The 22,023-nt window shown below is 52.0% G+C and overlaps 6 protein-coding genes across 6 annotated transcripts; 4 read left to right on the top strand and 2 right to left on the bottom strand.

Annotated features, from left to right (window-relative positions):
* Positions 1-2,422: 2,422 nt before the first annotated feature.
* Aspvir_005448 (uncharacterized protein) lies at positions 2,423-4,522 on the top strand (the record flags this gene model as incomplete). The annotated part of the gene is made up of 3 exons (XM_043268663.1): positions 2,423-3,422; positions 3,725-3,838; positions 3,936-4,522. 3 exons carry the CDS (start codon positions 2,423-2,425, stop codon positions 4,520-4,522), a joined length of 1,701 nt encoding a protein of 566 aa, XP_043124598.1.
* An 872-nt stretch (positions 4,523-5,394) lies between these two features.
* Aspvir_005447 (cleavage polyadenylation factor subunit CFT2) lies at positions 5,395-8,493 on the top strand (the record flags this gene model as incomplete). The annotated part of the gene is made up of 2 exons (XM_043268662.1): positions 5,395-5,540; positions 5,595-8,493. The coding sequence occupies 2 exons, from the start codon at positions 5,395-5,397 to the stop codon at positions 8,491-8,493; spliced, it is 3,045 nt and encodes a 1,014-aa protein (XP_043124597.1).
* A 244-nt stretch (positions 8,494-8,737) lies between these two features.
* Aspvir_005446 (amino acid permease) lies at positions 8,738-10,677 on the bottom strand (the record flags this gene model as incomplete). Its single annotated transcript, XM_043268661.1, has 8 exons — positions 8,738-8,822; positions 8,885-8,956; positions 9,016-9,345; positions 9,413-9,727; positions 9,779-9,956; positions 10,011-10,126; positions 10,180-10,565; positions 10,621-10,677. The coding sequence occupies 8 exons, from the start codon at positions 10,675-10,677 to the stop codon at positions 8,738-8,740; spliced, it is 1,539 nt and encodes a 512-aa protein (XP_043124596.1).
* A 310-nt stretch (positions 10,678-10,987) lies between these two features.
* Positions 10,988-14,315, top strand: Aspvir_005445 (Sec23/Sec24 family protein; the record flags this gene model as incomplete). Its single annotated transcript, XM_043268660.1, has 6 exons — positions 10,988-12,343; positions 12,393-12,490; positions 12,547-12,887; positions 12,939-13,376; positions 13,436-13,627; positions 13,681-14,315. The coding sequence occupies 6 exons, from the start codon at positions 10,988-10,990 to the stop codon at positions 14,313-14,315; spliced, it is 3,060 nt and encodes a 1,019-aa protein (XP_043124595.1).
* Positions 14,316-16,278: 1,963 nt separating this feature from the next.
* Aspvir_005444 (putative extracellular thaumatin domain protein) lies at positions 16,279-16,815 on the top strand (the record flags this gene model as incomplete). The annotated part of the gene is made up of 1 exon (XM_043268659.1): positions 16,279-16,815. One exon carries the CDS (start codon positions 16,279-16,281, stop codon positions 16,813-16,815), a length of 537 nt encoding a protein of 178 aa, XP_043124594.1.
* A 1,175-nt stretch (positions 16,816-17,990) lies between these two features.
* Aspvir_005443 (putative ABC efflux transporter) lies at positions 17,991-22,010 on the bottom strand (the record flags this gene model as incomplete). The annotated part of the gene is made up of 3 exons (XM_043268658.1): positions 17,991-18,634; positions 18,692-21,269; positions 21,339-22,010. The coding sequence occupies 3 exons, from the start codon at positions 22,008-22,010 to the stop codon at positions 17,991-17,993; spliced, it is 3,894 nt and encodes a 1,297-aa protein (XP_043124593.1).
* Between the last annotated feature and the right edge of the window lie 13 nt (positions 22,011-22,023).

Raw genomic sequence — 22,023 nt, 5'->3', positions numbered from 1 at the left:
CTGGCTTATCTCACATAGCAGCTGGAAAAGGTGTCTATCCCTTCTATACTGTAACCTACCAGATGCAGGGTCATTGTCAGGCCTAATCGCTATGACAATGTATTTTTTGAGTCCAACTGAACATATGAGTTTCCTTTCTTCGCCGAGTCGTACATAGCCTTAATACTTGGCAATAATGCAGAATAATGCAGACTGCAGAGAGTTTTCTTGATGGACTAAACTCATATGTCTTGGTAAGGACTCCGATGATTGACCAGATGTTGATCATGTTGAAGATGACTCAGGCTCTTATGACTTGCTTCTTTGGCGTATCAGTCATGTGTCCCACCCTATAGTAGCTTCCGTCATTCATCTCTCCTAGACAGCTTCCAAATCCCAAAGAGCAGTTACTAAGTTTGCTCTCTCCTGCATAGTGCAGTCAATAGATGATGATCACTGTCCAACTAGGACTGAGCTATGGGGGCATGTAGTACAAGACGCGTCCTTCTCTTCCAGCAGACATTCACAAGTGGGACAAACAATGTCGTTATAGAGTGATGTCCCTACTCAAATGTCCGTTTACTCTTCGCCAGTCTCAAGCTGAGAGCATACCTGAAACCCTCTTCGCAACAGACAGTGGCAAGAGACTACATGCTCCGGAGTCACGGATCGCTGTTCCCTGATCTGAGTCTGCATCCAGCTTGATGATACTGATGCTGATATCACAGATTAATGACCTAGACATGAAGGGTTCGCCTCTTCAAACCTCATTACAACCAGGAATCTACATTCCAATGCTTCAGGACCGAAAATATGAATTCTTACTACCTTACTATGTTCGTCTGTTGGGTTGTGGACAGTGTTGTGTTCGCTTCTGTGACTGCATTCATGTGCTAGGCCTGGGAGTGGGCACCATAGATAGGCACATTCCTCAGGGAAATCCTGCCATTACAATCAGTCTGGCTGGATCAGTTTTGCTAGGCCTGCGATGACTAAGTCCAAAACACTAGTGAGTATACTCTGTAAATGATAACTAGTCTATCAGCTTGATAGGTCATCTGCTGTCATCTCATAATATCATACCTAGACATTGTCTATCAAGTCCTCGAACTATTCGGTATGAGTCCTCATGTTACCATGACCCATAATAGTTTCATAAGAGCATCAAGTAAGAGAAGTTATTCTTTCCTTTTCTATTATCTACTCTAATGTCTAGATATATAACTGTATGTCTCTTGAGAGGTAATGGTTAAATCCTTAAGAAGCGGGCTATGGAGAAGGTAGCTTCTACCATCAGTACCTATAAGAGAGTAAAAAGGGTGGAAACCTCTTAAAAGATTCAGGGCCTGTGAGATGAAGAGGAGTCAACTCTTTTATGCTAGCTAAGAAAATAGGGAACGAAACCAGGGGCAGAGGAATCCCCTCTCTGATAACTTCACCAACCTGCGGCTTAACACTTACTCGGTCATTGAATTCTGACCAGCAGAGAGCCTTTACTACGTGGATACTCTGTTATCATCGCCCTCCCTGCGTCTGTTCCCGCCAGGCTGGATGTTTTGACCGAAATCTCCCGAGGAATGCGCCTACACTTTCTTTGTTGCTCCTTTGTCCTCTTTCAGCAGCGCCGGTGTCCATTCCATGGCCCAGGGCACGAGCTCAAGCACATGGAAGGAGAAAAGAACAACCTGGAGGGTTTCTCCATTCTTTGGCTTTCTTTCTCCCCCCACTATATGGGAAGAGGGAGTGGCCACTGACGTTATGGAGATTTTAGGGTAAGGGATTATTCTTCTTCGCCGTACACTGTCCATCGATTGTTTCCTTGACCTTTTGTCGAAATATTGCCTTCTGCTTCATCTGATATTTATGGGCGAATCTCAGTTAGCGAGCTCTTGGGTGTCATTATCTCATGGTCTTTGAGGTTGTTTAGCTCGGCTATGTTGTTTCCTTTCTCTGTATAGTTTGCTGAGTGCTTGGAACTGGACTATCTTTGGTCTGTTGATCCATTTTCATTTCTCCTTGGAGGATTCTTTCCAACTGTTTCTGCTCATCCCTTTGGGCTTTCAGTGGGAACGGGAACACTTTCTTTGTCTCGTCCAACAAAGCGGATATTTGGTGTTGGATCTAGGGTATATACAGGAACAAAGGACTTTGCCAAACATACCAAAATAGGTACGTTCGGCATTGAAGGGTCTACGAACCCATTCTCTTTTTCGTTTCTCTTTTTAAAAGTGAAAGCTGATTCTCAGGAGCGTAGTTGTCTGATTAAAGTACCTGCCACCGCTGCCTGTTCCTTCAATATCGTTGAAACGTGTACTTCTAAGACCGAAGGATACTTCACTATAGGTATGCGCAACTCATACCCTTCTATTGAACAGAGACTAACATCCACCGGTCTCAGATTTAGTTGTCTTTGATCGCAGAGGATACCATTCAATAAGCCAAGATGCCGGCATCACCGACACGGCAACAGGGCCGAGAACGAAAAGCCTCCGACTCCGATAAGCCGGAAGCTGAACATGTGGAAGAAGCTGGCGTGTCTGGAGAAGAGACCGAAGGAGCTCCTGGGGAACCGGAGCCAGAAGAGCCTTGGGAATTATACCGCCGCGGCCTGAAGCCTTCTGAGAAATTGCTCGAGGACGCCCGCGCTTCGCTTCGAGGGACTATGCTGTCCCAGCTGAAGACAGATAAGGCAGCAAAAGAAAACAGGGTGCTTCTAGCGGCCATGATGAGCCGGATCTTCCCGACGGCGCAGGCAGCGCAGGCAGCGCAGGTCCAGCAGGTCCAGCAGGTCCAGCAGGTGCCGCAGGTGCAGCCACCGCAGCAGTATCCAATCAACCAACTTGCTTTAGGGCCTCATGTCTCTTACGGTGAACACGGTGCGTACCCCCGGTGGGTGGTCGTACCTGTTCCACAGCAGGGGAACCAGCAGCTGCCCAAGGCCCCGGGTTCGCACAAGCTGATGTGGAAATTCGAGCCCGGCCCACCCTCTGGCTGGCGGGGTCTGACGAAGGAGCAGCTGTACGAGTGGTCATATAATTGGCACAGAGCCTGTATTGAAGATCCCGAGGGAAGGGAGGCAATGATCTCGCACTTGCGAGTCGGGCCTTATAAAGAGTTTATGAAAGGCGTCGCTCAACCTCTCCCACCTCTTCCAGATCCCCCAGCCACCAACTTCTACCTGAAGCCGATTACTCCTCCTCCTCCGGGTCTCCATGATTTTTGGCGTTGGTCCTACAAGAAGGACTACACACGTCCGACTGCCCCAATCCGGCAAGGCATGTACAGCAGAGGATTGAACCCTGGGCAGCAAGGAGTAGGCGATGAAGAAAATCAACTTCCAGGCATCGGTACTTACCGCAACGAGTACGGCGCAAATCGCCTAGGGGCTGAGGCAGGCCCTGCAAAACCGCTAGCCCTTGACGACGGGCAAGAGCCTGCAATTGGTGAGTACAAGTGGATTTGGTTCATTGTCATCATTCTGGTCATAAGCATGTTTCTGTGTCTTTTCCTCTATGTCTTCAAGATCATCAAGTGATGTAATTAGGAATCTGTCAATGCGGACTTAAGGTTTGTTTCTCCAATCATAAGCTGCTATGCATCTGGTGTTATCATTGGACGCATATGATCGGAAAAACGGACAGTCTCGCTTGCATTCCTCATTTCCCCCTTGCATATGGCATTCCACTGGTTCCCAATATCTTGCATGATCGGGCCCGATGAGCTAATGATTCTGCTTTGTGAACAGATGCGGATCCGAATGGTCAGACACTCGAGTCTGGCCTTGACCTGGATGCCATGGATGGTGCATCTAATGGTTTGCCCACGATCTCGTCGCCAAAACTTGCTGTGCAAGATCCAGGTAAGAGAGGTAAGAGATGACCTGTTCGTCCAAGCAAAAGACTCGGAGGCTTATGAAATCTATTTATAGCCTGGAATGATTTACTAACGTCATGTAGGTAACCTGGCTGCAAAGAAAGGCATCAGGGCAGTTGCAAGGATCAAAATAGGTCCCCGACCGGGTCAGGCCGGCCCCCGTCGCATCGTATACGAAACGCCAAAACAAGCGCCGGGGGTACCACCGGACACAGGGTCGGAGCCAGAGACAGAGCCAGAGTCCGAGCCAGAGATTCAGAGATCAAAAGAACACGAGCTCGTGACTGAAGCCCTAGAGCAGCTGAAGAAGAATCATGAGAAACACTTTCCTCGGCGAACTCTCCGGCGCATCAGGACATGGCCGGGCGACGAAATTCCCAATTACATCAGCAACGATGAATTGAAGCTCGTACCCGAGTATTCCCTCGAGCACAGGCCATTCCACGACAGAAATCCAGCGGAGCAAGGTCAGACAGCTAAGAGAGCTGCAAGCGGCTTACCAAAGCAGGCTGCTGGTGCCGCTGCTGATTCTGACGATAATGATGGCTCTGCGACTGCTGGCACTGCTGGCAGGGCGAAAAAATCCCGCACAACAAAGAAATCGACGACTGCTGGTACAGCTGCCCCCGCGCAGCAAAGCAGATATCCGAAACGTACTGGTCGAAAATAAGTATGGCCCTGGATCGGGTTCGTCATCGGTCTTGCTATGCGGCCCTGCAAGCTGTGGATGACGACCGGACACGAGATTGATGGCCGCACAGCAATAGGACATGCTGTCTACGCGGATTCTGCGGTATTGCCGGGATTGAGCCTCTTGATTACTTAACCTAGGTAAAGGGGTAGGATTTATGGCTAGGCCGCAGGATGGATTAAGCCATCTGTGCCATCTGTCTTGGTCAGTGTTTTTTGTCAATGTTTCCGTTTGCAATATGCCTCTATTATTTTAGTTCATGACCAAGCATCATTTTTCTGTTCTTCATCCATCTGTCCAAGTCTCTTCTAGGATGCTCATCAACACTGTCGCCATTAAAGTAGAGGGTGGGAGCACTCTGGAGGGTCTTAGAGTAATTGTAAGTATCCTCTGCTGAAGATAGCAAGATGTGCAGATCCAAGTGATCGAATGTAGAACTGGAAAGTTATATTGTGAGCTATTGAGGAAGCATGATGCAAGCGAGAGCGATGCAGGTAGATAGAATGTAAATAAAGTCGTGATGTGGTTGGTAACACTGCGACCATAGGATGCCTAAGGCACCATATTTCACAGGAAGGGTCGCAATGCAAACGAGGCAAACATGGGTAGTGAAATGACCGTCGGGGACGTATCGCATATTATTGTCTTCATTATCAATCGCACCTAAACAGCTCTCATTGCTGTGCTAACCGTTGTTCCTCCGGCTATGATAAAATGATATGACTTGATATTCTATACTCACAACCCCCTCTATGGCCGATCACTGAATTGAGAGTGTTCCCATCGTCGGCTCCTAAAACCACCTCTACTGCACCAGATATTTCCGGGGTAGCCCTGGAAGGACCGCCAATATGTTCACCTTCACTCCCCTGCTGGGTGCGCAGTCCTCCTCCAGGGCCTCACAATCTATCTTGGAACTTGACGGTGGCATCAAAATCCTCGTGGACGTCGGTTGGGACGATACCTTTGATACGCTGGACCTACTAGAATTAGAGAAGTAAGCAGCTTGCTAAGCTAAGCTCCTCATCGCATACTCACAAATTTCGACCAGGCATATTCCTACCTTGTCACTTATACTTCTAACGCACGCGACTCCGGCGCACATTGGTGCTTTCGTTCACTGCTGCAAGACATTCCCTCTTTTTACCCAGATACCTGTTTACGCTACGAGTCCTATCATCGCTTTCGGTCGAACACTTCTTCAAGATCTGTATGCCTCCTCGCCCCTTGCAGCGACCTTCCTACCAAAAGCTTCAATCTCGGAACCCGGCGCATCAACCTCAGCCGCATCCGCCGCGGCGTCTGTCACAGATGGCGAAGGGAACGCGGCAGCTAGCAGCGCTGGCCGAATTCTCCTTCAGCCTCCCACCGCCGAGGAGATTGCCAGATACTTTTCTCTCATTCATCCGTTAAAGTATTCCCAACCGCACCAGCCGCTCTCGTCTCCTTTCTCGCCGCCGCTTAACGGGCTGACTCTCACTGCGTACAATGCTGGACATACAGTGGGTGGAACTATATGGCATATTCAGCATGGTATGGAATCCATTGTCTACGCGGTAGATTGGAACCAGGCCCGAGAAAGCGTTGTGGCCGGCGCTGCATGGTTCGGAGGCTCAGGTGCCAGTGGAGCAGAGGTCATTGAACAACTGCGCAAGCCGACGGCGTTGGTCTGCAGCACCCGGGGAGGAGACAAGTTTGCTCTTCCTGGTGGGCGAAAGAAACGCGATGACTTGCTTCTGGATATGATCCGGAGCAGTCTCGCTAAGGGCGGTACTGTCCTGATCCCAACTGACACTAGTGCTCGAGTCTTGGAGCTTGCATATGCGCTGGAGCACGCGTGGCGTGATGTGGCTGGCGGGAATAATGAAAGTGATATTGCCTTGAAGAACGCTGGGTTATATATGGCTGGAAGGAAAGCGCACACTACAATGCGGCTGGCGAGGAGTATGCTTGAATGGATGGATGAGAACATTGTGCGTGAATTCGAAGCAGCGGAAGGTGTGGACGCTGTAACGGGCCAAACACAGTCGAATGCTGATGGCCAGCGGTCCGGTGGCCAAGGCCAGGGCAAAGGGGGATCTAAGGGACTAGGTCCTTTCACCTTCAAACATCTCAGGACAGTTGAACGCAGGAAAAGGTTGGAGAAGATTTTGACGGATCAAAAACCAAAGGTGATTATTGCGTCCGATACATCTCTGGATTGGGGATTTGCAAAGGAGTCCCTACGCTTGATAGCCGAAGGACCGAACAACCTGCTCCTACTGACCGAAAACCTTCGCAAAGAACGGCCATCAGATAGTAAGAAAGAGCATCACAGGGAGACCCTTGGAAGCATGATCTGGCAATGGTATGAAGAGAGAAAGGATGGCGTTGCCTTGGAGAAAGCCTCAGACGGTGATCTCCTTGAGCAGGTCCATAGCGGCGGACGGGAACTTTCCTGGACAGATGTACGGCGAACACCCCTTGACCCCGGGGAGCAGTTGATCTATCAGCAATATCTCGCCACCAAGAGACAACTGCAGGATGCATCGCAGACAAGAGGTCAAGAAAATCTTGAGAACCCGACGGATGTACTTGACGACCGATCGAGCTCTACGTCGGAAGATTCGGATACGGAGCAGCAGGGACGGGTCTTGAACTTTTCCACCTCATTGGCTCATGCCAACCGCAACAAGCTGGGTCTTAGCGACGAAGATCTGGGGGTGAACATTCTTCTTCGGCGGAAGAACGTCTACGACTACGATGTCCGTGGGAAGAAGGGCCGCGAACGAATGTTCCCATATGTAGCTCCAAGAAAGCGCGGAGATGAGTATGGAGAATTCATTCGGCCCGAGGAGTATTTACGAGCCGAGGAGCGGGAAGAGGCAGACATGCAGCAGCGTCGGTCCGAAGCCCAAACCAAATTGGGCCAAAAACGACGGTGGGACGAGGCGGGCCCGCACGGACGTCGAGCCTCCCATAGCGGAGCCAAACGGCAACAGATCGCCGGCGACGCTCATAAGAGGGAGGCGGGTGTCGCGGACGATCTCAGCATGACCGAGGATGCAGACGGTGCTGATGCGGCGATCTCGTCAGAGGATGAAGCCGATGAGCAATCGTTTGAAGGGCCCGCGAAAGCCGTGTTCAAGAAGGCCTCGATCACCATCAACGCACGTCTTGCCTTTGTGGACTTCACTGGACTCCACGATAAGCGCAGTTTGGAGATGCTGATTCCACTCATCCAGCCGCGGAAACTAATCTTGGTTGGAGGGATGAAGGAGGAAACCACCGCCTTGGCGACAGAGTGCAAGAAGCTTCTCGCCGCCAAAGCTGGCGTCGATGTCTCATCTCCAGACTCGGCCCTCATTTTCACGCCAGTGAACGGTGAGATTGTCGATGCCAGTGTTGATACCAACGCTTGGATGGTCAAGCTGAGCACCAATCTCGTCCGGCGCCTGAAATGGCAGCACGTTCGCAGTTTGGGCGTAGTAACACTAACCGCCCAACTGAGAGGGCCAGAACTCAGCCCTCCCGAGGAGGGAACCCAGGAGTCGGCAAGCAAGAAACAAAAGGTGTTGCAGGACGAGGCCAGTTCTGTAGCGACATCCACCGTCGGCGGAACCAAGCCAGCTGCGGACAAATCCGACGTTTTCCCTGTGCTTGAAGTTTTACCGGCGAACATGGCGGCTGGTACCCGGTCCATGGCTCGACCTCTGCATGTGGGTGATTTCCGACTGGCGGATCTGCGCAAAGTCATGCAGAGCGCTGGACACAAGGCGGAGTTCCGTGGTGAAGGAACGCTCCTCATCGATGGAATGGTCGCTGTTCGCAAATCGGGTACTGGCAGGATTGAGATCGAGGCATCTGCGCAGTCGGCGGCCATGAACCAGGCCATGGGACGCGGTGCGGGAAGCTTCCTGGCAGTGAAGAGGAAGATCTACGAGGGTCTGGCAGTTGTTGCGGGAAGTTGATCACGGAGATGCCAGGATATATAAGGCATGTCTCAGGATGTATTTGTACGTAGCTTGTAACAGGCTCGGCGTTGTGAAATGGCGGCATCGACGTAGGATACCTGCAGCTATCTATAATCTCAAACCATCTAATGGAACGTCTAAAACATAATAACCTGGCTCAGAGACGACTCAAGACAGATATCCAATCAAACCCATATCAGACCAAACGTGTAGATAGATCGACACACGACCTCGTTAAAAACTAACGCAATGTTCCATAATCCCCCTCCAAATCCTCCGTGGGAACCTCTTGAATATAGTCGTTCGTCCGCGGACCAGCATATTTCCTAAAAATGATAGAGGCGTCAATGCGGAACTAGTACCTTGAGACGTAGATAGGGGAACATACCCCCGCGCATACGCCCACCACCAAAAGAGCGCAAACGCAGCGATAAAGCTACCCACGCAGATCGCATAATTCCTGTTGACCAGTCAGCCCATCGCGGCATGAGTACTTGCGCTGCCAGGGACAAGACTTACATATTCGACGCCGTGACCGGCACAGTAGGCGGGAAGAAGAGCACCGTGCTTATGAACAAGACCCAGACGATGGAAATCCAGTTAATGGCTGCGCCCCATCGACCAAGCGTGAATGGCCCCTCGACGAACTTAACCTTGTCCTTGTAGAGTCTATGGGCAAGGATGACGGAGACATATGAGAGATCCAGTGCTGGGGCTGTGATGCTGAAGATCGCAGTGGCCGTTTGCGTTGATCCGATGGCGATGCAGTTGAGGCCAATGCTGAAGAGAACGACGAACCAGACGGCGTTGACGGGGGTGTGGGTGTATTTGTTGATTTTGGACAGGAAGCTGACGATTGTCTTTGTTAGTGCTATGCTTTTGGGCGAAGAAAGGGGGAAAGAATCGGGTGCGTTACGAGGAGAAAGGTAGGGCCTCGTCACGGGCGAAGGCGTATGCCATCCGCGTATCTGCCAGCATGGCCGAGCAGCCGGTGAAGAACTGGACTAGGATGGCAAAACCCCACATGATTGTGCCACCGGTCTTTCCGCCAGCGTTTAGGAAGATTTGGGCCGCTGGAAGGCCTGTGGGGGTTCGAAGGATGCTGTCGAGATCGGTCAAGCAGAAGCACATTGAGATAGTCAGGATCCATCCCATTATGCCTGATACCAGGACCGCAGATTGGATTGCTAGCGGCCCGAGCGAGGCTGCGTCGTGAGTTTCCTCTGACATGCTAAGTTCTTATGAGCATGAGTGAGTATAGAACGTCAACCCGGGGACGTACTGGGTTGTTCCGTCGTAATCGGTCATTGTCCACGCTACCGATATGAAACCAAGCAGAAAGGAAAAGAGTTTCGAGCCCCATCCAGAGCCATCCGTAAAGTGAGTAAACACCCAACGAGCGGACTGCTTGTCCGGTGTGAGGTATAAGAGCATCAAGCAGATACAGACCGTTGCGGAGACTGCCTAGTTAGGCTCCATGAACTGACCATTAACCATAAAGAGGAGTCACATACTATTGATCGGGGCGAACCAGAAGACGATCCGATGCAGAGTTTTGGTGGTCAGAGAGCATATTACACCCAGCACACAGAGAATCACAATGGACAGGGCGACGATTTGCATTGCAGTCCTACCTCCGCATTAGCCTGAAGCCACCTCGACACTAGGAGCAGTGATCTGTACGGTGAGTAAGAGTACTCAGAGTTCATACTGGCGCATGCAAGCAGCATCTGGCTGACCGTGTAAGCCACGCTGGAAACGCCCGCAGTCTGTCCCAAGAGATTGCACCAGCCCTGAACCCAGGAAAAGATTGGCACCTGATCCTCAGGAACAACATGCTTTGTAACGAAGTACATTCCTCCTGCGGTAGGATAAGCAGAGACCAGCTCCGCAACCGAGCTGCCGATGCACATGGCCATGCATGAGCCCAGAAACCAACACCAGACCGCAGTAGCTGGTCCTCCTGCAGCCAGAGGAGCTCCAAAAGTCGCTGGAACTGAGCCCAGAATTCCCAAGATGGAGATGGCATAGCTGACTGTGGACCATTTTGAGAATTCCCGTTTCAGTTCCTAGAGAGATTCGTACTTAGCACCGATTGAGGACATTCCCCGAGACGGTAAGTACCTGCTTATACCCGATACGGGCCAGGAGAAGTTCGTCATCATCGTGGATTGAGGCCATTGCTTTTCATTAAATGGCCTGAAAGAAAAAGGACGACATCATCCGTCGTACTTGCGTGGTATTGGCTGGAATCCTTCCGAATGTATACAAACCGCCTATTTGGGTAGCTGTTTCGGAGCGACGTAAATCCGGTTAATTGTTAGGTGGTCAGTTGTTGATGATGTCGAACAAGACCCTCGGCGATCTCAACTTCATAGAAGACGCTTTCTGCGCGTCTGAAATTACTGCTCGTGCTCGACGGATTGATGCATTGATCAGCCATCGTCCCTTTTCTCCTCCCAGTCCCACGGTATCCGCGTTATGAGGCAGCATGGCAGACCCATCAATGTATTACTCTGTCGGCCAGGGACCTGCGCCTCCTGAAGACCCCTCCGATCCCAATCGGATGGCCCACCAAGTTCCCCCTCCGTCTCATCCTCCTACCGGCTATGGCCCTGGAGCTGTTCCTCCTCAACCAGGAGCTCCCTACGGTGCAGCAGCTCCGAATCAATGGCCCCCTTACGGCTCGTTGTCTCCTTTACAGCAACAACCGCAGCAACCCCCGCATCTGGCCTCCCCTCCTCCGTTCGGCTACAATACAGGCCCGCAGCCCGGGATGGCAGCTCCCACAGAATCGGGTCTGGCAGGGTTGACACATCAAATGGGTGGATTGGGGATTTCAGGGGAAGGAGGGGCTCGGACGCACAAGAAGAAGCATCGACATGCACACCATGATATTGGCGGAGCGTCTGCCACTGCCCCGGCGCAACACCCGTTTGCTGGAATGCCTCAGGGAGGTGTACAGCCAACATCGCAATTCCTGAACACCGGACTTACCGAACCTCCGCGTCCTATCTCGCCAGGTGCTGCTGTAGCTCAGCCCGCCGGTTTTGGGGTCGGAGCCGGAGCGAGTGCTGGCGCTGGCTCGGTCGCAACTCAGGGCAAGATTGACCCCGAACAGATCCCCAGCATCCCTCGGTCTCGCGACCTGCCTGCGCAGTACTATTTCAACCACGTTTATCCGACTATGGAACGGCATCTTCCTCCCCCGGCTGCCATTCCCTTCGTTGCCCACGACCAAGGCAATTCGTCCCCGAAGTACGCTCGTCTCACGCTAAATAATATTCCATCTACAGCCGACTTTCTGTCCTCTACCGGGTTGCCTCTCGGGATGATCCTGCAGCCGCTGGCCCGACTGGATCCGGGTGAGCAGCCGATTCCCGTTTTGGATTTTGGGGACGCTGGGCCTCCACGATGCCGAAGATGCAGGACATACATCAACCCATTCATGACATTCAGGTCCGGAGGGAACAAGTTGGTCTGCAATATGTGCACGTTTCCCAACGACGTCCCTCCAGAGTACTTTGCCCCTCTCGATCCGTCAGGAGCGCGTGTGGACCGCATGCAACGTCCGGAACTGATGATGGGCACAGTCGAGTTCTTGGTGCCCAAGGATTACTGGAACAAGGTGCCTGTTGGTCTACGGTGGTTGTTCCTGATCGATGTCAGTCACGAATCAATCAGCCGAGGATTCCTTAAGGGTATTTGCAAGGGTATCATGGAGGCTCTGTACGGCACAGAAGGGTCTGAAAATCCGGAGGACGAAGCATCGTCGCGACGGATTCCTGAAGGCTCAAAGATTGGTATTGTCACGTTCGACAGAGAAGTACAATTCTACAATCTGAGTGTATGTTCCCGTGGTCACTGTTGATTGCTGCAGATGCTGACCGACGCAGGCACAACTTGAGGGAGCGCAGATGATGGTGATGACGGACCTTGAAGAACCATTTGTGCCGTTGAGCGAGGGGCTCTTCGTGGATCCTTACGAATCAAAGTGCGAACCCTAAATCTGCAGGATTTCGTTCAGGTGACTGACCTACCTTTTATTAGGGACGTAATTACTGGTCTGCTGCAGCAGATTCCGAAGATTTTCGCTCACAGTAAGAAGCCTGAGCCTGCACTGCTTCCAACATTGAATGCGGCTCTCTCCGCTCTACAAGCCACAGGAGGGAAAATCATCTGTGCCGTGGCCACCTTGCCCACTTGGGGCCCTGGGGCTTTGGTGCGGCGGGAAGATCCCAAGGTCCATGGAACAGATGCAGAACGGAAATTGTTTACCACAGAGAATGCAGCATGGAGAGGGACAGCCAGTAAACTGGCGGGAGCTGGTATTGGTGTGGACATGTTCATCGCAGCACCTAATGGGACTTATATGGACGTTGCCACGATCGGTAAGTCTCTTTTGCCTGGTAATGAGGTCGTTCCGCTGACAGCCCTATCAGGACATGTCCCCGAGGTCACCGGCGGCGAGACATTCTTTTACCCCAACTTCCATGCTCCGCGCGACATCCTGAAACTCTCGAAGGAGCTGGCGCACTCGGTCAGCCGTGACACCGGCTTCCAGGCACTGATGAAGGTCCGTTGCTCGAATGGTCTTCAGGTGTCGGCGTATCACGGAAACTTTGTGCAGCATACGTTTGGAGCCGACCTCGAGATTGGAGCCATTGACGCAGACAAGGCAATTGGTGTTCTCTTCAGTTACGATGGCAAACTGGATCCCAAGCTGGATGCTCACTTCCAGGCTGCGCTGTTGTACACTTCCGCCAACGGGCAGCGTCGGGTGCGGTGCATCAACACGGTGGCGGCTGTCAACGAAGGTGGTTTGGAGACGATGAAGTTTGTTGACCAGGACGCAGTTGTCAGCATTATGGCCAAGGAAGGTGGGTATCCAACACACAGACCAAAGGTTCCGAGACAAGCGCATACTAATGTCCTGCAGCGGCGGCCAAAACGCTCGACAAACCACTCAAAGACATCCGGGCCAGCATCACCGAGAAGACGGTGGATATTTTTAGCGGATACCGCAAGATCTTTTCAGGGTCACATCCTCCGGGACAGCTCGTGTTACCAGAGAATCTCAAGGAGTTTTCCATGTACATGCTAAGCATGATCAAATCCAGGGCGTTCAAGGGTGAGCTATACTACGGTCTGCAACTATGAATTCGCCGCTAACAGGCCAAATAGGTGGCCAGGAATCGACCGACCGGCGGATTCATGAAATCCGGATGCTACGATCGATAGGATGCACGGAGCTGTCACTGTACCTGTATCCCCGGATCATCCCCATCCACAACATGCAACCGGAGGATGGGTTCCCGAATGAACAGGGACAATTACAGGTACCACCCGCGCTTCGCGCCAGCTACGCCAAGATCGAGGAAGGCGGAGCGTACCTGGTAGATAACGGACAGATGATTTTACTATGGCTTCATTCACAAGTTTCCCCCAATCTGCTTGAGGATCTGTTTGGAGCCGGGCAAACGTCTCTGCAAGAGCTTAACCCGCAGATGTCGTCGTTACCCGTGCTGGAGACACACCTGAATGCGCAAGTGCGCAATCTGCTACAGTACTTGTCGACTATCCGAGGATCGAAGGCGGTGGCTATCCAGCTGGCACGGCAGGGATTGGACGGGGCCGAGTACGAATTTGCGCGACTGTTGCTGGAGGATCGCAACAACGAGGCGCAGAGCTATGTGGACTGGCTGGTGCACATCCACCGACAAATCAACTTGGAACTGGCGGGACATCGGAAGCGCGAGGATACAGCGGGGGAGGGAACGCTGTCCAGTCTGGCCGGACTACGGGCTCCATATTGGTGATTGGCACTACGTAGTGTGAGTGTGACTGTGACTGACTGTGTGACTCTACCGTAAGCTATGTTGGCTGGGAGGGGCCAGTATTCAATATCCATCTGAGGCAAGGATCTCCCTTTGTCTTTATCCATTTTCTTTTCTGTTCTTGCGAGTATACCAAATTTTTGTTCCTACTTGTATAGCTCAAGGCCAATGTACCATCTTTCACCGTACCACTGAACGAGTGACCTTTGCTTAGACACAAGGGCGTAGACATTTAGAGTTATGAGCCTTGGCCCTGAACGCCTGGAACCAAGCCTAGAGTGATGGAGTCGAATTCTAGAACGGGGGATCTGCGCTGGCTTGGTGAAAGAGGGGCTAGAGGGGTCGGAGGGGCAGAGAACAAGGACCCTTTTCGAGTCTTCCACTCTTCAGTTTTCAGGAACTGGAGCCCTGGATCCTTCCTCTACTCTCTGAGACGGAGATAATTGGCGGTTGTGACTACAACTGGGGCAGTGGAGTTGGCATCGCACGTCAGTGGCTGGAAGACGGACAATCCTGACCAAAGCTCTGGCCATTTTGTAAGCATAAGAGTTTTTCTTTCAGAATACTCTGTGATTTGGTTCCGAAATGTCAGCAAAATGGGAAATAGAATGAGAAAGAAGGATGGTCTTCCGCGCCAAGACTAAGAGTTTACTGGTAGAGTTCAAAATCAGCGTTGACAAAGGACCGAAAGAGTCTGCCTGAGGTGCCAAGGTTGAAGATTTGCCTGCATCGGAACCAAACAGTGGACCGAGAGTAATATGCACGCACTTTGTCTGGCTGTTAGGCATGTTGCCACGCTTTCACTCATAGGAAAAGTATGTCTACATAAGGTTTTTCAAAACGCCACGCAACCACAAATCGTTGCCAAAGGATCAAATAGACTTCAGCAAACCATGGGAATACCCTCAAAGACCAGAGATTTTTTGCGTTCCCCAAAAAGGGAACTAAGATGCCGAACCATAGATCACAACGTCTGGTACTTTTTCTTTTTTTTACTTCCTCTTCTCGGGGTTCAACACAGTTTGGGAATGGGGTCAGCGGAGCTAGATATGGCAATCCATGTGCCACTGCGTTATTATGCGGGTAGACAGGAAAACAGGCAGAGCTACTTTGTATTATTATTAATGCGTGATAGTAAAATCAACTGCATAATCAAGGTCGACTGAGAGATTTCCAGCTCATCGTACGGTGTCGTACATTGAATGAGGTCAAAATGAAGTGATCTTTGCGGTATTAAACTTGCATATTCTCGCTTAGTTGTGCAGAAAATGACTGTCGCTGTGGATGGCTGATTGGCTGGATGCAACAGATCGGCAGGGACCCCAAAAGTCTGCCCTGAATTTATGATAATAGTATTCGGACATTGAACCAAGTCTAACGAGGTCAGGTACTTGCAAAACTTGAGCCAATTATCCCCAGAATTCTTTGGCGCTGGGGCTACGTACTGGCCATGGATGCAGTGGGGTTCTTTCATCCTCTTCTTCTTTCAGGCTTCGAGAACGCGAACGTCCGATGGATGGATCCAAGAATGGTTGATCCCTGGTCCAGGTGCCTAGAGCCACGTTGGATCGAATTTCTGGTTCACCTCTCGTGTGCTCGTGGTACCTACCGATTCCATAGTTGGGGTTTGCCATCTGGCCTCCGGCCCTGACTAACCCCAAAACGGGCAATTTGACTTGCCTCCGGTATCCCATCTGAAGCTATATAAACCCCCTGTCGCGACAGGTAGTCTCGCTTCCTTCATCATCAATCAACACTCTCTTGATCATCAAGTCAACTGTCTTTCTCTTTGTCCTAGTGACATTACTTTCTTTTCAGTCAATTCGACTGCTTCATTCTCTTGTCAATCTTTTTTGACTACCACTATCACTTGTCTGTGGAACAGACCAATTCTGTCTTCTTTCAATAGAACAATCTCTTCAGTCTCTTTACATCCTCAGTCAAAATGATGTTCACCAAGGCCTTCATCGCTGCTGCCTTTGCTACCCTCTCCACTGCCCTGCCCCATGTCATCCAGCGCAGCGGCAACTCCTCTGCCTCTGGAGGCGGCGTCAAGATCGTCAACAACCTGAGCCAAACCGTCTACGCGTGGTCGGTCGCTGATAGCGTCAGCGACATGCATACCCTCTCTGCGGGCGGCGGCTCCTACTCCGAGCAATGGCGCACCAACAGCAACGGCGGCGGCGTCTCCATCAAGCTGTCCACCAAGCCCGACCAGTCCGATGTCCTCCAGTTCGAGTACACCCAGTCCGGCGGCGACACGATCTTCTGGGACATGTCCTGCATCGATATGGGCACCGGCTCTGAGTTCACCAAGTACGGCTTCACTGTTGAGCCTTCCCAGACCAGCGGCGACTGCCCCTCCGTCAACTGCAAGGCCGGCGACTCTGCTTGCGCCGAGGCCTACCTGCAGCCCAAGGACGACCATGCCACCCACGGCTGCCCTATCGACACCTCTTTCGTCCTGAACATTGGAAACTAGATGAAATGACCACAAAAGACGTCGGCGAGCCGACCGATCAACAATACATTATACCCGGCCACTGGTCACTTTCTCACTCTTGCTTGATGCAATTGAGGCTCTGAACATGTGGAGCTTTGTTCTTTTTCTTTTCTATCAAAACACTGGGACACGACATTCTCTCACTCCTGGTTGAGTTCATTCTCTCGTTGACATATAGAGTGCTAGCTGCTCTCTCCCTGTCGAACAGGTCGAGTGACGCGCTACGATTCATGTTTATGCTATACGATATATGAAAAAGTCATATATGGATTTGATGGACGGGAAACATATACATAGACTATAGACTTGTGAATATTGATGATTATAAACAAACCTCGCTTCCTCTGGTAAAGTTCTAAACTCGCTTCATGGTAAAGTTCTAAACTTGCTTCCTGGTAAAGTTCTCAATTCTTCTAGGGTATCTGCGCTGGTCTCATCACAACGACTATGGTCACGGCCACCTGAAAGTTGGCATCCCACCAGGCTTCCAGCCAAGATCCAAACACGCAAGCAAGACAGGGCAGTGGGCCAGACCATGTCATAGCATGGATGTTGTACTGCAGCCTGCAAGCAATACTGGAGTAGGGTACGTACACCAGCGCCACAGTGGGACAGCCCCCAGCGCTCCAATCCCATTGGCTCTGCTGGAATATGGACCAGTGGGGAGTGCGCAAAAATGTTCTCTATGTGGATCAGTTCTATCCAATGATCAGCGTCAGTCAAAGTCAGTGCTTAAATAAGCATATTGCCGGCTAACCTTATGCAGACATCTGATCTGATTGGTTGATATGGGGTATTGTTGCCTTGATGCCTTATATTTTTCCTGCTCAGTCGAGGGAATCAGGTTGATCCTCCGTATCCTGGGCATGTTAATAAGCAGACGTACAACGCGGCACAGTCTGACTGGTGCAGCGAGGTCCACACCGTTCCTTGAAATCCCCGTCCTGGTCGCGACTTTTTCTGTGGTCTAGACTTCGCTGCGGACAGAGGATACTCTTTTAGGTATCGTTCTACGCTTCTGAATGTAGAAGTCGTCCCGGGAGTTTCTTTTGTTGGCCATGTTTCTCATTGGTGAGTCGCTACTACCAATAACGACCTGAGATAAGGTACTCCGTACAAGAGCAAGGATAGATACAAGCCCAGATGATGTCAGTCTACCGCAGGCGACGCCAAAATCCCTCACGCAACACCTTGAGCATCGCATACGCCACCAATCGGTAAACGATCGTGCAGACGCCAAGCGCCATCACGTTCATCGGCGCGTTCTTGTCTAGATTGTACAGCTGCAGCACTTGCTGCCCAGTCTGGATCGGGCAGGTCCCGTTCGCCAGGAGCTGCGAAGCGGTGCATGTGAAATGCTGGTCGCGCATCGCGTACGGCGCCAGGTTGGCGATCGAGTACTTGATCGGTGACAGGTGGTTGATCGCCTGCAGGACGTCGTTGACGTTCAGGCTCATCACACCACCCAGGATGGTGGAAATAGACAGCAGAATCGACGTGACGTTGACGGCGAATCCGACGTGCGAGAAGAGAGTGCAGAACATGATTCCGACCGACTCGCCGCAGCTGATGATGCAGAAGCAGTTGAATGCGCTGATGAGGAACATCTTGGGGCTGCGTTCTAGGTTATCCGCGTAGGCCGCGAGCACCCCGAAGATGACCGAGGAGATCGCCTCAAAGGGTACTTCTAGCGTTGTGTACTGTAGAATGAAAGTCTCGGCAGAGTAGCAGTCGTCCGCTTCTTCCCGGTAGAAGACATCCCGTTCGTTCGGGTAGATGGCGATATTTTGCAGCATCCCTAGCTCATTAGCATCATGAACCTAACGCGTAGGACTCGAACGGACGAAACACTCACCGACAAAATACAGCGCGGCAAACTCCTGCATAAACCCCATCCGCGATTGCACGGCAGCATAGTCATTCTTCAAAGGGGCAAAGAACAGAGCCATGATGATCGCAATCCCTACCACCTGCATTGACCGGGCCATCACCAAAGGCGGCTGGCGCCAGAAATTGATCGCGGCACGGTGCAGCACCAATGGGTACGTGATCCGAAAGGGAAGCATCCGTCTCTTCAAGCTTCCAAGCTCCGCCGGAGTCGCAATCTGCGACGGACGGCGGCCCTCGTCCTGTCGTTGACCATCCCAGCTAGTGATCAACTTTTGTACGCGCTCGCGGGTCAGCGCTTCTCTATCTTCCTGCTGTAGGTCGACCGTGATCAGGTCCAGAACAAAGTCAGCAGGATTCGTGGTCTTGGGACACTCGTATCCCAAGGACCGAAAGTACGGGAGCATCTTCTCGCCCTCATCCGCATACACGGGGTATCCTCCTCGGGCCAGTAACAAGACACTCGAGAAGTGCTGGAACAGGTCCGACCGTGACTGGTGGATGGTCATGATCAGGGTGCGGCCCTCGGCTGCCAGCGCTTCGAGGACTTCAATAATCGACGTGGCTGTAAACGCATCTAGCCCGCTAGTAGGTTCATCCAGTAGAGCGATCTTCGGGTCTGTTAGAATCTGAATGGCGATGGTGACTCGTCTCTTTTCTCCGCCGCTGATGCCCTTGATGAACTCGCTACCTATTAGATTGTCCGCGCATTCTTTCAATCCCATCTTGAGGAGAATCTCCTCCGCTCGCTGGTTCTTCTCCTCGCGCGACATCCACTGGGGTAGCCTCAGGCCAGCTGCGAAACGGAGACTCTCGCGCACCGTCAGCGACGGTATCAACGCGTCGTCATCCTGTGTGACAAACGATGTTACCGACCGGATCACGCTCTCCGAAGGCACAGCACCGTTGTAGAGCATGTTTCCCTGCAGTCGATATTGCGTCCCCAAAAAACCACCTAACCTTCGTGCAATAGAGTTGAGCAGCGAGGTCTTCCCACTACCGGACGGGCCCATGATGACGTTCAATTTCCCCGGCTGGAATTCAGCTGTGATGGGTTTGAGGATGGGTAGCGTCCGCGATTCCCGGCGAAAGACCTGGCGTTTCTGGATCTCCAAAGCATACTTGTCCAGCGAAATAGTGACAGGACGAGCTTCCTCGGCGCGCCGTTCGGCAAACTTCTCTTTACCGGCAGATAAATCTACATCGGTCTTCCGCGCTTGCGCAATGTCAACGGCGAAACGATTGTACTGGAGCAGCAAGCCAGCGAGCAGATAGTGACCAATCACAAAGGCCAAGAGGATCACAATAGGCCGCCAGATCCAGTTTGACGGGAACCCCAGGTTCTCCATAATGTACCGGCCCGTGTATTGCGTACACGCGGGATCCGATGGGTCTGTCGAATATGGACAACCGTAGAACTGACCTTCTGGGGGCCCGTTAGGACCGATGAATTCGTTGGCGCACAGGGCACCGAAGATGTAGAATGTATATGCCACCCATTTTAGCCACCGCACGTACACAGGGATCTGGTTCGACTGTACAAAGTACCCGCACGCGAAAGACTGTAGTGTGAATGAAAGGTTGCCCACAAGACTCGCACCGGGGAAGGTGCGAGCGACGCCAATGGAGACGGCCGCAAAAGTGACAGCAATGTAGTGAGTGAGGATGGTCAGAAGCAAGAAGATGAAGAACTGGCCCACGCTGAGACGGTATCCGACCATGAAGTAGTATATAATTGCGAAGATAACAGGCACAGGCAGGTCTTCTAGAGGAAGGCGCGCTGCACGTCTGCTCAGCAAGAAGGCCGGGACACCCACGACGCCTTCGTTCCTTTCGCGATCGAATAGACGTATGTCGATTGTCAGACGATACGTCTCATAAAGAAGGGTCAGATATCCGTTGAGGCTGCTTGCGGTATACAGACTGCCTTGTCGCGATCGAATACCAGCTTGACTTTCATCAAGCTGTAAAAAGATCCAGCCATTGATGACAGCCATCCCCACGGCCTCCAGAAGGCTCCCCGCCATGCCGAGCGGGTCTCGGATGGTTGTCGTGAAGGTCCGAGAGGTCAGAACACGGAATTGTTGACGGAAGGAAGCTGCCTTGTTTATGGGTGTAATTGCACCGGATGGCATTGACGTCTTCCTTTCATGCCGAGGCTGTTCGATCCGTTTTCGCTCAGAGCTTCGAGACTTCCACGCAGCCTTGAGAAGCTCCACTCGGGCCATCGATGCGGCCTCGAGCGACTCCGTCCGGTTATCGATGGCCGCAAGGTCGATCAAGAATTCGGCTGGATTCACAAACGGCGGCAGAATATGACCGCACGCCTCGAAATGGGACAGAGAGTTTTGAAGCGGTCCACTGTAGAGCACCGACCCCCGTGCCAAAAGAATCACATTGTCAAAGAGACTCCAGATCTCAGAGCGGGGAGCATGAATCGAAACGATGACCGTTCGACCGTCCTCCGCGAGTCTTTTCAGCGTCCGGATGATCTGGAATGCGCTCGTTGCATCCAATCCTGACGTCACCTCGTCACAGACCAACACCTATCCATAGATTAGAATTTTTGTACTTTCTGTCTCCTTTTTTGGCTCAGTGATCTGAAGGATACCCACCGACGGGTTCGCCAGCATCTGCACGCCGATGCTCGTCCGCCTTTTCTCCCCTCCACTGCAACCCTTGTGTGTGTTTGTCCCAATCCGCGTGTCGGCACACTCCTTCAGCCCCAATTCCAATATCACCTGCTCTACAACCCGGTGGCGCTCCTCCTGCGTCGCTGGCGGCGGTAATCGCAGATCCGCCGCATAACGCAGAGTCTCACGAACCGTCAGTGTGGGAATTAGCACATCCTCCTGCATGACATATGCGCTGCGAATCCCCTCAATGCCCGCAACTCCGTTGAAGGTGGTCGCCCCGGAGACTTTAGCCTTGGTCAAGCTCATCCGACCAGCCATAATGTTGAGCAGCGATGTCTTTCCAGACCCGCTGCTACCGATAATCGCCGTAAGACTCCCACTAGGCATGAATGCGTCGACGCTGTCGAGGACAGTTTTATGTGTCTGGGTGTCCACCTTCTTTCCGCAGAGCCGATGCCATATCTGTGACGGCGGCGTCTCCCATATTGGGCGTGTCGTGTCAACTTGGAGCGAGAGATTCTCAACACAAACATCGACCGGATCAACGGTGCGCAGGGACAGGTTGAACGTCGCGGTTTGGTCTTGTAATCCCTCAGCAAAGACGAGGTCTTCGGGGACTTTCAGCTCCGTGATCAGATCATCTTTTCCCATGCTGGGCACGGCT

Source organism: Aspergillus viridinutans, assembly GCF_018404265.1.
Source record: "Aspergillus viridinutans IFM 47045 DNA, scaffold_3, whole genome shotgun sequence".
In the NCBI taxonomy this organism is placed as follows: domain Eukaryota; kingdom Fungi; phylum Ascomycota; class Eurotiomycetes; order Eurotiales; family Aspergillaceae; genus Aspergillus; species Aspergillus viridinutans.
This window is presented reverse-complemented; position numbering and strand designations above follow the sequence as displayed.